This window comes from Macaca nemestrina, chromosome 1 (genome assembly GCF_043159975.1).
Source record: "Macaca nemestrina isolate mMacNem1 chromosome 1, mMacNem.hap1, whole genome shotgun sequence".
Classification (NCBI taxonomy): domain Eukaryota; kingdom Metazoa; phylum Chordata; class Mammalia; order Primates; family Cercopithecidae; genus Macaca; species Macaca nemestrina.
The window spans coordinates 178,494,581-178,507,490 of record NC_092125.1 but is presented as its reverse complement, the minus strand read 5'-3'; the positions used below and the strand labels follow the sequence as shown (position 1 = coordinate 178,507,490).

Sequence of the window (12,910 nt, the reverse complement as noted above, 5' to 3'; positions counted from 1 at the left end):
ATACTTATAATATAGTTACCTAGCTGTTTGTTATTCTTTGTTAAAACATCAGCTGCCTCTCAAAGGCAGAGATAATATCTAATTTATCTTTGCATCCACAACACTAATACCTTGCACAACATGGATTCACAGGGATCAAATTCACCTTATTTCAAACTGACATGAGACACAAAAGAAACAGATATAGTCTCCTTGCTTCTACTCTTCTTGAAGATGTCCCCCACTACCAGATGGGAGACATGTTTCCATACATTTCTCAAATAATCAGAAGTAATAAAAGGATTTAAAATATTCTAAAGGACTGAAACATCATTCCTTCTTATAAGAACTCTCACAATGAGTCATATGATACCTTGTAGGAATAAGCAAGACTTTGCAGGGGAAATTAACTAAAATAACTATATTCATGTTCGGCAACTCATGTAACATGACATTGAAACTCCAACCTCAAACCGCCGGCTTTGAGGAAGTTTTCACAGAAGGATTTGGCACAGCTTCTGGCCATGTCATCATCAGCTGTTGGCATGAGTTTGGAGCTTAGAACCTAGGAAAGAGGTAAGCACAATTACTCATTCACACATTTTCAGCAGAAATTACTCTTTTATTAAATAAAACATTCAGACAACTTGAGTTAGAATTTCTTTAAATGTTGCACACTGTTTTTCCCCCAGAAGTATGTAGAAGCTGATGTTTCACGATAAAATAATCACATTTTCCCTATTCTATTTACTTTGGAAGAAAAATCTTTCCATTCTAGAGAAAGTTGGTGTGTTCTTTTCATGAAACTGGCAAACATGAAAGTCTCAGGCCCTCAGGCTTAGATAAGAACAGATAATTCCATGTGATATGCTAGATATATTCTTTAGAAAGATATAAACCAAAGTTTTATAAAACAGCCCATATATTAAAAATGCAAGATGAGTTCCCCAATAACTCTAACTCCTATTTATTGAACACCTACAATGTATCAGGCATACGTATTTTACTTGATAGGTGAGAGAACTGAGACCTGAAAGGTTAAGTAGGTTAAATGACCGCCCACCCAAAGTCGCATGGTTAGAATTCAAATTCAGATGTGTCTCATTCTAACACTCATGCCCTTCTATGATGCCGCAATGCCTACCTAAAGTGGAGTTCAACTGAATACTTTGGTTGGGCAGAATTTCACATAAATAACCATACTATAGCCAAGACTACAAATCTAGTTCACATTCTAGTTTTACCTAGCTGAGAGACCTTAGGCATACAATGCTCCCTTTTGTCCTAGTTTTCTCATCACTAAGTGAGCATAGTAATTACCTTTACAGGAAGATCAAAGGATTAAATACTACAGCACAAGCTTAAAGGTGCTTAGTAGAAGCATCAGGACAAAATAAATACTCAATAAACAACTGCTTATTTAGTTGTGATTTAAAAATAAAAACTCACATTGCCTCAGTCTTAAACTAGATGTGGCTCAAGATCATTTTCCAGTCTAAAAAAATCTGATTCTATGAACCCATGAGTTTTATGAGTTTAGAACTTAATGTGGGATTTTGTTAAAGATGCCTTCTTCTCAGGTTGCTCTTGGAGAAACAGGTCCACCAACCTGGGATAAAGAGGATTACATGGGAGAAAAGGAACCTGTGCTCTTCTAAGCCCTTCAAGCATATAGAGCTCTTTGTCTACATGGACACTCTGATCCCACCCACCTCATGCTTAATGGACAACAATTTAGTGAACTGACAGGTTTCTTCAAAGACACGGAAATAATCCACTTTGAAGTTTCCTAGCAGGTAAACAAAAGTTAATGAACAAATTGTAAAGAAATTAACCTTTTAGCTGACAGCAAAATAAGAGCTTTTGGGAGTGTTAGGTTTCCAATTGTTTTGTGTATCTAAATCAAAACAAAAAATATCAAAGGAATTCACACTTACTCAGGAATCCTAAAATGATACCAGAGGTATTTTACTACTGCAGTGCTATGGCTCTAAGATAATGTAATTCAGATAGTTGATGACAAGTTGACCCATTGTTGGACCATTCTGTTTTTCTATCAAATGTGGGTGTTAAAAATTACACTTGAACTTTTTGGAGATAATCATTTAAAAACAAATGACAGATCTGGCAGGAATCACAAGATGCAAATTCTATAGACTTAAATGGGCTAAAAATTCCTAGGCAATTTTCTGTTTTGGAATACTGCATACATTTTATTTTTTGACATCTGTTTATTAAACAGGGTGAACACTAAGTTAGTATTTTCATTTTGAATAAGCCTCCTCAGTATGCACGAAAGTGTAAAATATAATCTAAACAGAAAGCACTTTGGTACTTTATGCTGTTGTTATAACTTAATACTACACTGAATGCTACTACATTTCATAAAGTTAATTCTTAAACACAGGGATGACTCAACCTTGAACGTGGTTTTCATGCTGAATACTGTATATATTTTTAAATGTTCACACTAAACAAGGACATGCTTAATTTTTAAAATATTTGCTAAGTACTTTTTCCTTTTTAGACCAATATGTCTTTTCACAAGAATGATTAAGGCAAATATGAAATGTCATCACACCCTGAAGCAATAAGATACTGTTTGTATGAAAAGTTATCACATTGTACAAGCAACGAGTGGAAAAATGAAGGACTATAATTATATGCTCCCAATTAGATTGTCAATGAAATGAAACTTGGAAAAAATGCAGGTACCCTCTTAAAAAGTTTGATTTTGTGTACTTAAGATACATGATATAATAATTAAGATTGCTTAGGCACTGATATGGATTCTTTATTGCCTAGATATAACGTCCTAAAACAAAGCAAAATCACTCAGGGCCTTATTTTCTTCAAACCAAAAGTGGTATGAGGGTCTGACCTATTACTCTCCAAGAGCAGAACTGATTCCAGTTGGTCACTTTCACATAGTGCTTTGTTTACACTCTGCCATCCAGACTCAGTATATCCAGCTTCCATATGTCTTACTCATAAGATCTTGGAGAGAATATCTTGTTTTTTTCCAACTTTGTTCCTTTAACTACCACTATGACTTATAGACAGTAAACAATTAAATGTATTAGTTTAAAGCTTCCTTTGGGGAGGCTAATTGCAACGAACTGAGTGTTTGTATTCCCCTAAAATTCCTATTTTGGAAGTGAGGACACAGTGAGGCAGTACCATCTATGAACCAGGAGGCCAGCCCACACCAGACACCGAATCTGCCAGTGTCTTGATCTTGGACTCCCTAGCCACTCCAACTAAGAAATAAATGCTTGCAGTTTAAGCCATCCAGTCTATAGTGATTTGTTATAGCAGCCCAAATGGGCTAAGGTAGTGATAAAAATAATCTTTTGCATATTCAAAGGCAAAGAAGTTTCAATTTATAATCTATTTCTTAAAACTAATTTTCAACCAATCATCACATAATAGAAACCTATTTACTTATTTCTGACATGTGAAAGCATGAATCAATAAATCCAAATAGATCTGTCAAAAGGAAACGGAAAGAAATTAGGTTTCTTACTTCCAAGTTGTAGAGCACTCTGAAGGTAGACATTCCCGGGGCAAAAGATCGAAACAGACTTTCTAAAATTGAACTGGCACTTGGCTGGTGCTGTTGCTTTGATGACAGGGATGGAGATTTTGAGGACTGAGAACTTGATTCAGACAGCAATGTTTTCTAAGTTGAAGAGAATAAAAAAAGACGTAAACTTCTTAAAAGGACAAATTAAAGAGAAATAGATCTTAGTACATGTTCTAATATTCTTTCCCTCTTTATTATAAGCCACACCAATGTTATTTTCTAAAAATTAACTTCATAAAACCACATTACTCTGTAACTATTAAAACATCAAACTTGATCATACAAATTCTAAGCGTTCAATAAGATTCAAATACTACATGAATGCTTCTGAGCATGTATTCTAAGCAACACTGAGAAGGTCATTTTAATTTGTTTCTGTGTTTAAAATTTGTATCTCTAAATATTGATAATAAAATTATAAGACTGCTAAAGTGGTGGGCTTGAAAAATGTGTTAAGCTAATACTAGTGATATATTTTATAATTACATTAGTTCGCTTATCCTTCAAATTAATTTATAAGCAATAAATGACATGACTGAGCTGACCTAAATTTCTAACACTAAATTATAAAATAGAAAATACAGTTCTAACAACTTTTTCTACATGAATTTATTCTGAGAACACAATTAAACAGTATTATAGATAAGACAATATTAATATGTAGATAAATCTCTTAAGGAACCACATTCTAACAATTAACACAAATGAACTTTAAATATCGACTGTGAAAAAATTAAATGGTAATCCATTTATATAAGCAACTCAGACACAGGCAACAATCAGATTCAAAGAGGCATCATAGCTAATGAAAAACTTCTCAGCTGAATCACAACTAGAGTCTGATCTGGGACAAGTAACTTCATCTCTTTGAGCTTTGGTTTCCTTATAACATGAGGAGGTGGAAAGGTAGATGATATTAAAGGTTCTTTCCAGTTCTGAAACCTGATGTCATTATTGACTTTTATATAGGCACTTTAAAAGCCAACATTAAGTTCTGATTTCCATTTATGGCAAAGGTATTTCTTTCTTTCTTTTCTTTTCTTTTTTTGAGACAGGGTCTTACTTTGTTGCCCAGGCTGGAGTGCATGTATAATCTTGGCTCACTGCAGCCTCGACCTCTTGGGTTCAAGCTATCCTCCCACCTCAGCCTCCTGAGTAGCTGGGACTACAGGTACATGTCATCACACCAGGGTAATTTTTTAATTTGTAGAGATGGGGTCACCCTACATTGTCCAGGTTGGTCTTGAACTCTGGGGCTTAAACCATCCTCCAACCTCGGCCTCCCAAATTGTTGGGATTACAGGAGTGAGTCACTGCACTGGGCTGGCAAAGGTATTTTTCAAAAGAAGAAAAAACAGTATGGCAAAGATGATATCATATGACCTTGATGTGATTTCAGGTTGCATTTTCACTCACTGAATTGTGATATAAAATTGTAATGCTAGTTAAATAACTATCAAAAATACTCATACCTTTCTTCCTAAAGAATCAAGTTGATCAAGGGCTTCCTGAATGGCTGGATCAGTAGGTATCAAGAGCAGAAGCTTCCGTACTCGTAGAGTTATCCTGAAGTTTTTCAGATACAAATTTTTTTTACATATAAGCCATAGTTTAATAACAAAGTCCATTTGCATGGAATATAAAATAAAATGCATTTCAAGTGAAAAGTGACTTGGCTCCCTAACGTTAGTAACTTTCTCTCTGCCCAAGTCTCACAAATATTTATATTTACCTTGGCTCTTCCAGATTGGCGAGCTGATAAAGCATGTCAAATACATTACATACGAGAGCCATCACTACGCCAGGGAGGGATTTCTCCTGATGGAAAAAAGCAAAATAGAAATTCAAATTTACAAAAGAATGTTCTCCTTTCCTAATCAAACTTACAAGCAATAAAAATACTAGTTCTGAAAGGCTGGTCACCGTAAAGCTTGAGGGAAGCACAGTGCTCATCTGTACTGAAGACCACCACATTGGAACATAATAGATGAGGGATCACTACCTTCTAGTGTGTATTACTTGCTCTCCCTTATCCTGGCCACCTGCCAGTGAAGGGACTAAGATGACAAAGGCAGGCACAGTAGAAGAGAGGTAAAGCAGAGGGCATATGTAATTAATATAATGGAGAGCAGGCACCACTGAGCTAATGACTGCTCACTACCAGAGAACAGGGTGAGTGATGTGAAAACAAAAGTAGTGTGTTTATGTATCTACATTCACACATAACACTAGATATATGTAATTTAAGTTGAGAAAAAGAAGTTACCATGTTTTTTTCCTAAAGATCAGAAAAGACAAAATGGTTATAACTGCATAAAAGAGATTTGGATATGATTAAAGTACTATTTTCTGGTTATAAGGAATAAGAAATCGGACATCATTACACAATGTATTTACAAGTGGGAAGATTTTTAATAAATTCAGGATAAATGTGAGACAGTTAAAAATTAGTAAACTTGAAGACACTATGTACATTGTTTTTGTTGTTATTTAGCTGCTATAATACCATTCTGAGTGGGATTTCTTTTTAAAATTCTTGTTATATATGAAACATAATTTTTTTTAAAATTGAGATGGGGGTCTCACAATATTGTCCAGGTTGGTCTTGAACTCCTGGCCTCCAGCAATCTTCCTGCCTCAGTCTCCCAAACTACTAGGATTACAGGCATGAGCCACCACACCACCACACCCAATCTTTCAATACAGTTAACTCTGACAACCCCACAATACCAACACAGGCTGAGTATCCCTAATTCAAAAATCTGAAATGTGAAATTCTCCAAAATCGGAAATTTTCTGGGTGCCAACATGATACCACATGTGGAAAATTCCATGCCTGACCTCATGTAACCGATTTCAGTCAAAATCTTGTTTCATGCACAAAATTACTTAAGATGTTGTATAAAATTACCTTCAGGCTATGTATATAAGGTGTATATGAAACATAAATAAATTTAGTGTTTGGATTTGGGTCCCATCCTCAAGATATCTCATTATGTATATGCAAATATTCTAAAATCCTAAGGACTACTCAACTTGCACTAAACTTTAAGAATTCTTTGATCTCTCTAGCAAGGTTTATGCTCTGTAAATTAAAAAGATGCAGTCACACAAAGTCTTATGTTTGGAATTAAAGAAATATATATAATAACCATAGGGGGAAAAAACTGTGTATGTCTTTTCAATACCTTTATTTTACATTAGTTTGCTTTCTATATAGAAGCCGAAAAAGCAGAACAGTCTTACGCAGCTTTGTACACCTGGAGTCCTAACACAGACAAGGTACAAAATAAATCAATTCATGAAGTCACTGAAATACTGATTATCTATCGCGTTCTAGGCACTGTTTTGGGTGTCAAAGATGCAGCAGTGAACCAAGCAGAAGAAAATCTGCTTTCATGGAGCTTACATTTTATTGGGGGAGAGAGATAAACAAGATAAATAAAATACACAGTATGCTAAAGAAAAAATAAAGTAGGGAAGGGAAATAAAAAGATACAGGGATAGGAAAGAGGCTGAAAATCTAGATAAGACAGTCAAAGAAGGCTGCCTGAGAATATGAGTAAAAGCTGAAGAAAGTGAGAGTGAGCCATCTATATATCAGGAAAGAACAGTTTAGGCACAGGGAAGAGCAAGTTCACAGACCATGCTATTTGAGGACCAACGTGGAGGCCAGTGCGGCTGGAGTGGTGAGAGGAGAAGCTCACAGGAGACAACCTTGGAGAGGCTCTGGGGGACACATTAGGAAGGCCCTGAAGGTCCCAGTAAAGACTGGCTCTTATTCTGAGTGAGACAGTAGCCACTCGGGCAGAGTGGTACAATCTGACTTATGTTTAGTAAGATCCTGGGCCACTGGGTGCCCTGTAGCGAAGAGACTGAACTGGTGTAAGAGCAGAAACTGTGAGAGCAGTTAGGATACTATTAAAACATGCCAGGTGAGGCATGGTGATTGCCTAGACTGGTGTGCAAGCTGTGGATGCAGAAAAAAGTAGCTGGATTCTCGATGCATTCTGAAGGTGGAGTCAAGAATTTGCTCATGGACACGGGTGTGAAAGAAGGAACCCAAAGATTCTGACATGAGCCAACTAGAAGACTGGAGATGCCATCATTTGCGATACAGCAAGAAAGAGATTTGGAGTGGGAGTGAGGTAGTGGGGAAAAGGGTATAAGGAGTTCAATTTGCAATAAATTAGGATTGGGGTGCCTTGTAGACACTTAAGAGATGGTTAAAGCTAAAAACTAGAAGTCAGCAATGTACACACAATATGCTGAGACTGGAGACTGGATGAGATTATTAAGGGAATGACTGTAGACAGAGGAGAGGTCCAAAGATTGGGCCAGGGAACTCCTCAGTACAGAGATCAGGGAGATGAAGAGAAATTGGCAAAGGAGACCAAAAAACAAAAAACCAACCAAACAAAAAAACCAAACAGGCAGGGAGGCAGTGGAAAGTCACACAAGTCCTGAAAGCCAAGTGAAGAGTGTTCTAAGCGGGAAGTGACCACACGTATCAGCTTCAATGAAACACCAAGAAGACAAGAACTAAGAGGTGGAGGTGACAGACTAACTTGAAAAGAGGTTAATTCTTATCAAGGGAGATCAAGACAGGATGTCAAAGAAAAGCTGGAAAGAAGTTTAGACAACTCTTTCAAGGAGCTTTGCTGATTTTGGAAGGAGAATGGGGCAGAAACTAAAGTGGAAATGGGGTGAAGAGTTTCTTTAAGATGGAGGAAATAACACAACATGCTTGAACACTAATGGGAATGACCCAGTAGAGAGGGGGAAAAAAAAATCAATGAAGAGAGAGATGCATGAGAGGACAGTGAGTGGCCAGGCAGAATCATTCAGTGATTGACTCAGAAGGCTGGTAAATTATATTATCTTCTTCTCTCAACTGAATCCCAGCCTTTGTTATACAGTTTGGAAGAGTCAGAACTTGTCTGAGAGAAAAGGATATCATCATCCAAACCCATATGGGCGGAACACAAAAAGACAGTGATTGTTAAGTTCTTGTTTTTAAATTGAAATTGATCACCCAGTACCTGCTCCATGGCGTATGAAGAACTAAAAACCCCACTGCTGCTGCTGCTGGAGCTGGTTGAAGAATCTGCTGAACTCCCAGATGGGGTCCCACTGCCAGAAGTCTTCACTGTAAGGATCTGTTCATCAGAAAAGCCCAGTTGGTGGAGCAGCTTTTGATCTTTATTCACTGTCAGCTGCAAAAAGTGGTTTCTTAATTATCAAGAGGAAAAGAGGAAATTATTCATATCAGGCTAAATATTTGTATCATTTATTATTCATAAAAACTGCTTATTTAAACCTACCAGGCTATCATTTGTAAATATCTGTATATTATCCATAGGAGAGCACAACTGCTTGGCTATTTTCCACCGGACACTCCCTATGGTTTCATTACTGTGAGCCTGTAAAATAAAATTAAACATGTTGTGAGAGAATTCATTTATTTATTCATTTAAACAACTGGTCATCTACTAGGTAATGGGCACTGTTCTAGAAGCTGGGAACACAGCAGGGAACATAAAGACAAGAACCCCTACCCTCGTGAGGCTTCCCTTCTGCTATAATTAAATGTTCCATTCCACACTCCACCTCCTCCCCATCAAGCATGGAATGAGACCTCAAGCCCTTCTTCCACTGCGGTGTTGTCCACTCTTTCTCTTTTTCACTGTGCTCCCCTCACACCAGCCACCTTGCTTGCCTTTGTACCTGTTCCTCCATTTGCCTGGAATGTTCTCCCAAGCAAACGTCATTTACCCTGTCACTTTACTCAAGTTTGTGCTCAAATGTCACCACCTCAGAGAGACCTTTCCCTGTCCACCTTTAAATAAAATATTTTGTGCATTCCCATCACCCTCTTATCACCGTCCTCACCAATGTATCCTACTTTACTCTTATTTGTTCTTTATAATACTCGCCACTGCCTGACATTATATAATATTTATTTATATATCTGCTTATACCCCACAGTTTCATTTCAGGTCTTTATTCTACATCTGTTTACCAAACAACCTTTAGAATGATTATTTATGTAGCTATCTCAATCAAGACTGCTTTATGAAACTAATAAGACAACATGAAAATGGCTATAGTTCTTAATGTAAACCTACCTCGACAGTGAAGGTATCTTTGGTAGACTCATAGGTAACATTAAGAGTTAAAAGATGTCCATGAAATGAGGCACCATGAGGTAGAATAGTTCGTGGAACAGAGTAAAAATCCTTAAAAAACAAATAAGTCAAGTCAGATGGACAGTACCACATCAGAAATACATACCTATGTACATATGATGAATGAAGATGCTTTCTTAAGAAAAAGAGATGCTAACTGGGTGTGGTGGTGTGTTAAACTCCCAACTACTAGAAAGGCTGAGGTGTCAAGATGGCTTGAGCCCAGCCTAAGCAACATGCGTCTTAAAAGAAGGAAGCGGCTTACCTCTATAGTGATCACATAGCGCTCTGCCAGAAGCAGCAGTCTCTCAATTATTACAAGTTTAGTGGATCTACAGATTAAAAAAAAAAGTATTACAATGTATTTGAAGTGAGTTACTGATCTGACCTCAATTCTAGTCTGTTTCACCAAAACCACAGTAACAGTTAGCACTCAGTGGTCAAGGACTGAAATTTGCAAAGATTAAACTTCCCTTTTACCCAATGGGGAGGTGGTTCTACCAGCTGACAGCTGTAGCATACAGATGGAATAAGGGAGAAGCCTGTACCTCCCCATGTTTCCTTTCCTTTCTTCTATTTAATTCTTTAAACAGTTATTCCACAAATGGAGGACCTGGGTTTCTAGGCCTATCTGTCCATTAATTCATCAAGAATGAAATCAGTGAGTTTGACTCTCATTAATCTTGTAACTAAAATATGACATACAATTCTGTGAACACATGAAATCTGACAAAGTTCTGAACTGCCTGAGAATTAGAAGACAAATGCAAATCAGTAAGTATGACACAAACAAAAGTTGCTATCTGAAATCTGAGGTCTCTTTTGGTTGAAGACTTATGGGATCTTACCTATCAGTTGAAATAATCAGACTGCAATATTCATCAGCTTATATAGTCATAACCCCATACTTTACTAAAGAAAACATTGCATGTATTAACATTAAGAAATGAAAATCCAAGTCCTCTTAATTTAAACATTTTATATTCCCGAGAGTCTAGATATTTCAAAGAGGTATATTTCTAAAACTGAAAAGAGGTACCACCATTTTCTAACAATTGATCTGGTATGCTGATTAGCAGTACCAAAAATTTCACTCTAAAAACAGCTGATTAAACACATTTCAGCAGTTCTATTAAATATATTTAACGGAGTTCTAAATTATTCCAGTCTATGGGCAAGAACTAGAACTTGAAATTCAGATGAAAAATTTTTAGAAAATATTTAAGTCCATAATAAGTGAGTGAACTATTGAGTGAACTGTTTTTAAATTATGCCTCAATAATGAATTAAATCACAGACAGTATTATGAAATACTGTACAGATGACAGAAACCCCACTACCCCAAGTTGGAACAATTATGGATACTGAAAAGTTCTTTCCAAACTAGTGAAATGAGATAAACTACAATGTTCTGGTTCAAATTTGACTTTGAAACTATATATTCTTATTAATCCAATTTAGAGTTTGTAATAAGAATATTTTAAATTATGTGGTTTTTCTCTGTAGTCCACTAAATATGAAATGATTCAGAATAAAAAGCACTTAGTAAAGAGAAAAAAACAAAAAGCATAGTCATTTAAAGAAGTAGGAGTTTGGACATCCTAACCCAAAAGCACATAAAATACACTTACATTCTAATTTATCAGATAAATAAACTATTAAGGAACTGAGTCATAGAGATGGACTACATCTTACAAACATGTAATTGGGAATTCTTAATATACATTTTAAATGAAAGTCTATTTGAGATATACTTCCAAGAATGTAGGAATGTGCAAGTCATGTTAGTGTTCTTATCATGAGTTGAATCTATCATTACTTCTGCCATTTAAAAATGAAGTCTGAGAAGGCTGAGTTTATTGGCTTCCTTCATATTAACGAAGTATAGTGACACAGTACTCAAGTCATTTTTAAAAAGAAGAATGGGCTGGGAGCAGTGGCACAAGCCTGTAATCCCAGCACTTTGGAAGGCTGAGGTGGGCGGATCACCAGGTTAGGAGATCGAGACCATCCTGGCTAACACGGTGAAATCCCGTCTCTATTAAAAATACAAAAAATTAGCCGGGCGTGGTGCCGGGCGCCTGTAGTCCCAGCTACTCCGGAGGCTGAGGCAGGAGAATGGTGTGAACCCAGGAGGCGGAGCTTACAGTGAGCCCAGATTGCGCCACTGCACTCCAGCCTGGGCGACAGAGAGAGACTCTGTCTCAAAAAAAAAAAAAAAAAGAAAAAGAAAAAGAAAAAGAAGAATGGGGGAAAGGACTCACTGCTTTGATTCCCCTTTTTAAAGGAAGGCTTTAACAAGCAAAGGAATACCCTTATTCAGTTGTGAATAAGAATAGTCACTCTAGAGTAGAGACAGACTCTATGAGTACCTATCACTAGAGGGCAGCAGCAGAGGGAGGTACGGAGAGCAAGCCATTCCCAGAGCACTCGCCAGTTTTGTGGCTCACGCCTGTAATCCCAGCACTTTGGGAGGCCGAGGCGGGCAGATCACAAGGTCAGGAGATCGAGACCACGGTGAAACCCCGTCTCTACTAAAAATACAAAAAAAAAATTAGCCGGGCGCGGTGGCGGGCGCCTGTAGTCCCAGCTACTCAGGAGGCTGAGGCAGGAGAATGGCGTAAACCCAGGAGGCGGAGCTTGCAGTGAGCCGAGATCGCGCCACTGCACTCCAGCCTGGGCGACAGAGCGAGACTCCGTCTCAAAAAACAACAACAAAAAAAACCCAGAAAAACAAGGACGTGGTGCTGCTTACCAGTAGAGGCTCATAAGAAACCCACAAAAGTATTTTAGTTACTTCCATATAACGTTCCAAATTATGCATTGTTTCTCCTATACCTCCTATTCATGAAATCTGAGTTTAGCGTCTGCTGTAGTTCTCTGACATCAAAGAACTACAGCAGATGCTAAACTCAAGATTTCATCAATATGGCTGGGCACGGTGGCTCACGCCTGTAACCCCAGCACTTTGGGAGGCCGAGACGGGTGGATCACGAGGTCGAGACCATCCTGGCTAACACGGTGAAACCCTGTCTCTACTAAAAATACAAAAAAAAAAAATTAGCCGGGCGTGGTGGCGGGCGCCTGTAGTCCCAGCTACACAGGAGGCTGAGGCAGGAGAATGGCGTGAATCCGGGAGGCGGAGCTTGCAGTGAGC

The 12,910-nt window shown here is 37.7% G+C and overlaps 1 protein-coding gene across 4 annotated transcripts in view; it reads right to left on the bottom strand.

Moving 5' to 3' along the window:
• The window catches only part of LOC105495244 (ubiquitin specific peptidase 24), a 149,884-nt gene that overhangs the window by 62,257 nt on the left and 74,717 nt on the right, over positions 1-12,910 (bottom strand). For 3 of the 4 annotated variants that reach the window (XM_071092605.1, XM_071092597.1, XM_071092598.1), the window contains exons 25-32: positions 10,019-10,085; positions 9,694-9,804; positions 8,890-8,988; positions 8,608-8,781; positions 5,298-5,383; positions 5,038-5,131; positions 3,506-3,661; positions 447-544 (exon numbers count right to left, since the gene is read on the bottom strand). In XM_071092605.1, coding sequence (XP_070948706.1) covers positions 447-544; positions 3,506-3,661; positions 5,038-5,131; positions 5,298-5,383; positions 8,608-8,781; positions 8,890-8,988; positions 9,694-9,804; positions 10,019-10,085 — 885 coding nt within the window. The remainder of the gene's footprint in view (positions 1-446; positions 545-3,505; positions 3,662-5,037; positions 5,132-5,297; positions 5,384-8,607; positions 8,782-8,889; positions 8,989-9,693; positions 9,805-10,018; positions 10,086-12,910) is intronic. The other variant, XM_071092601.1, reaches the window with a different exon arrangement.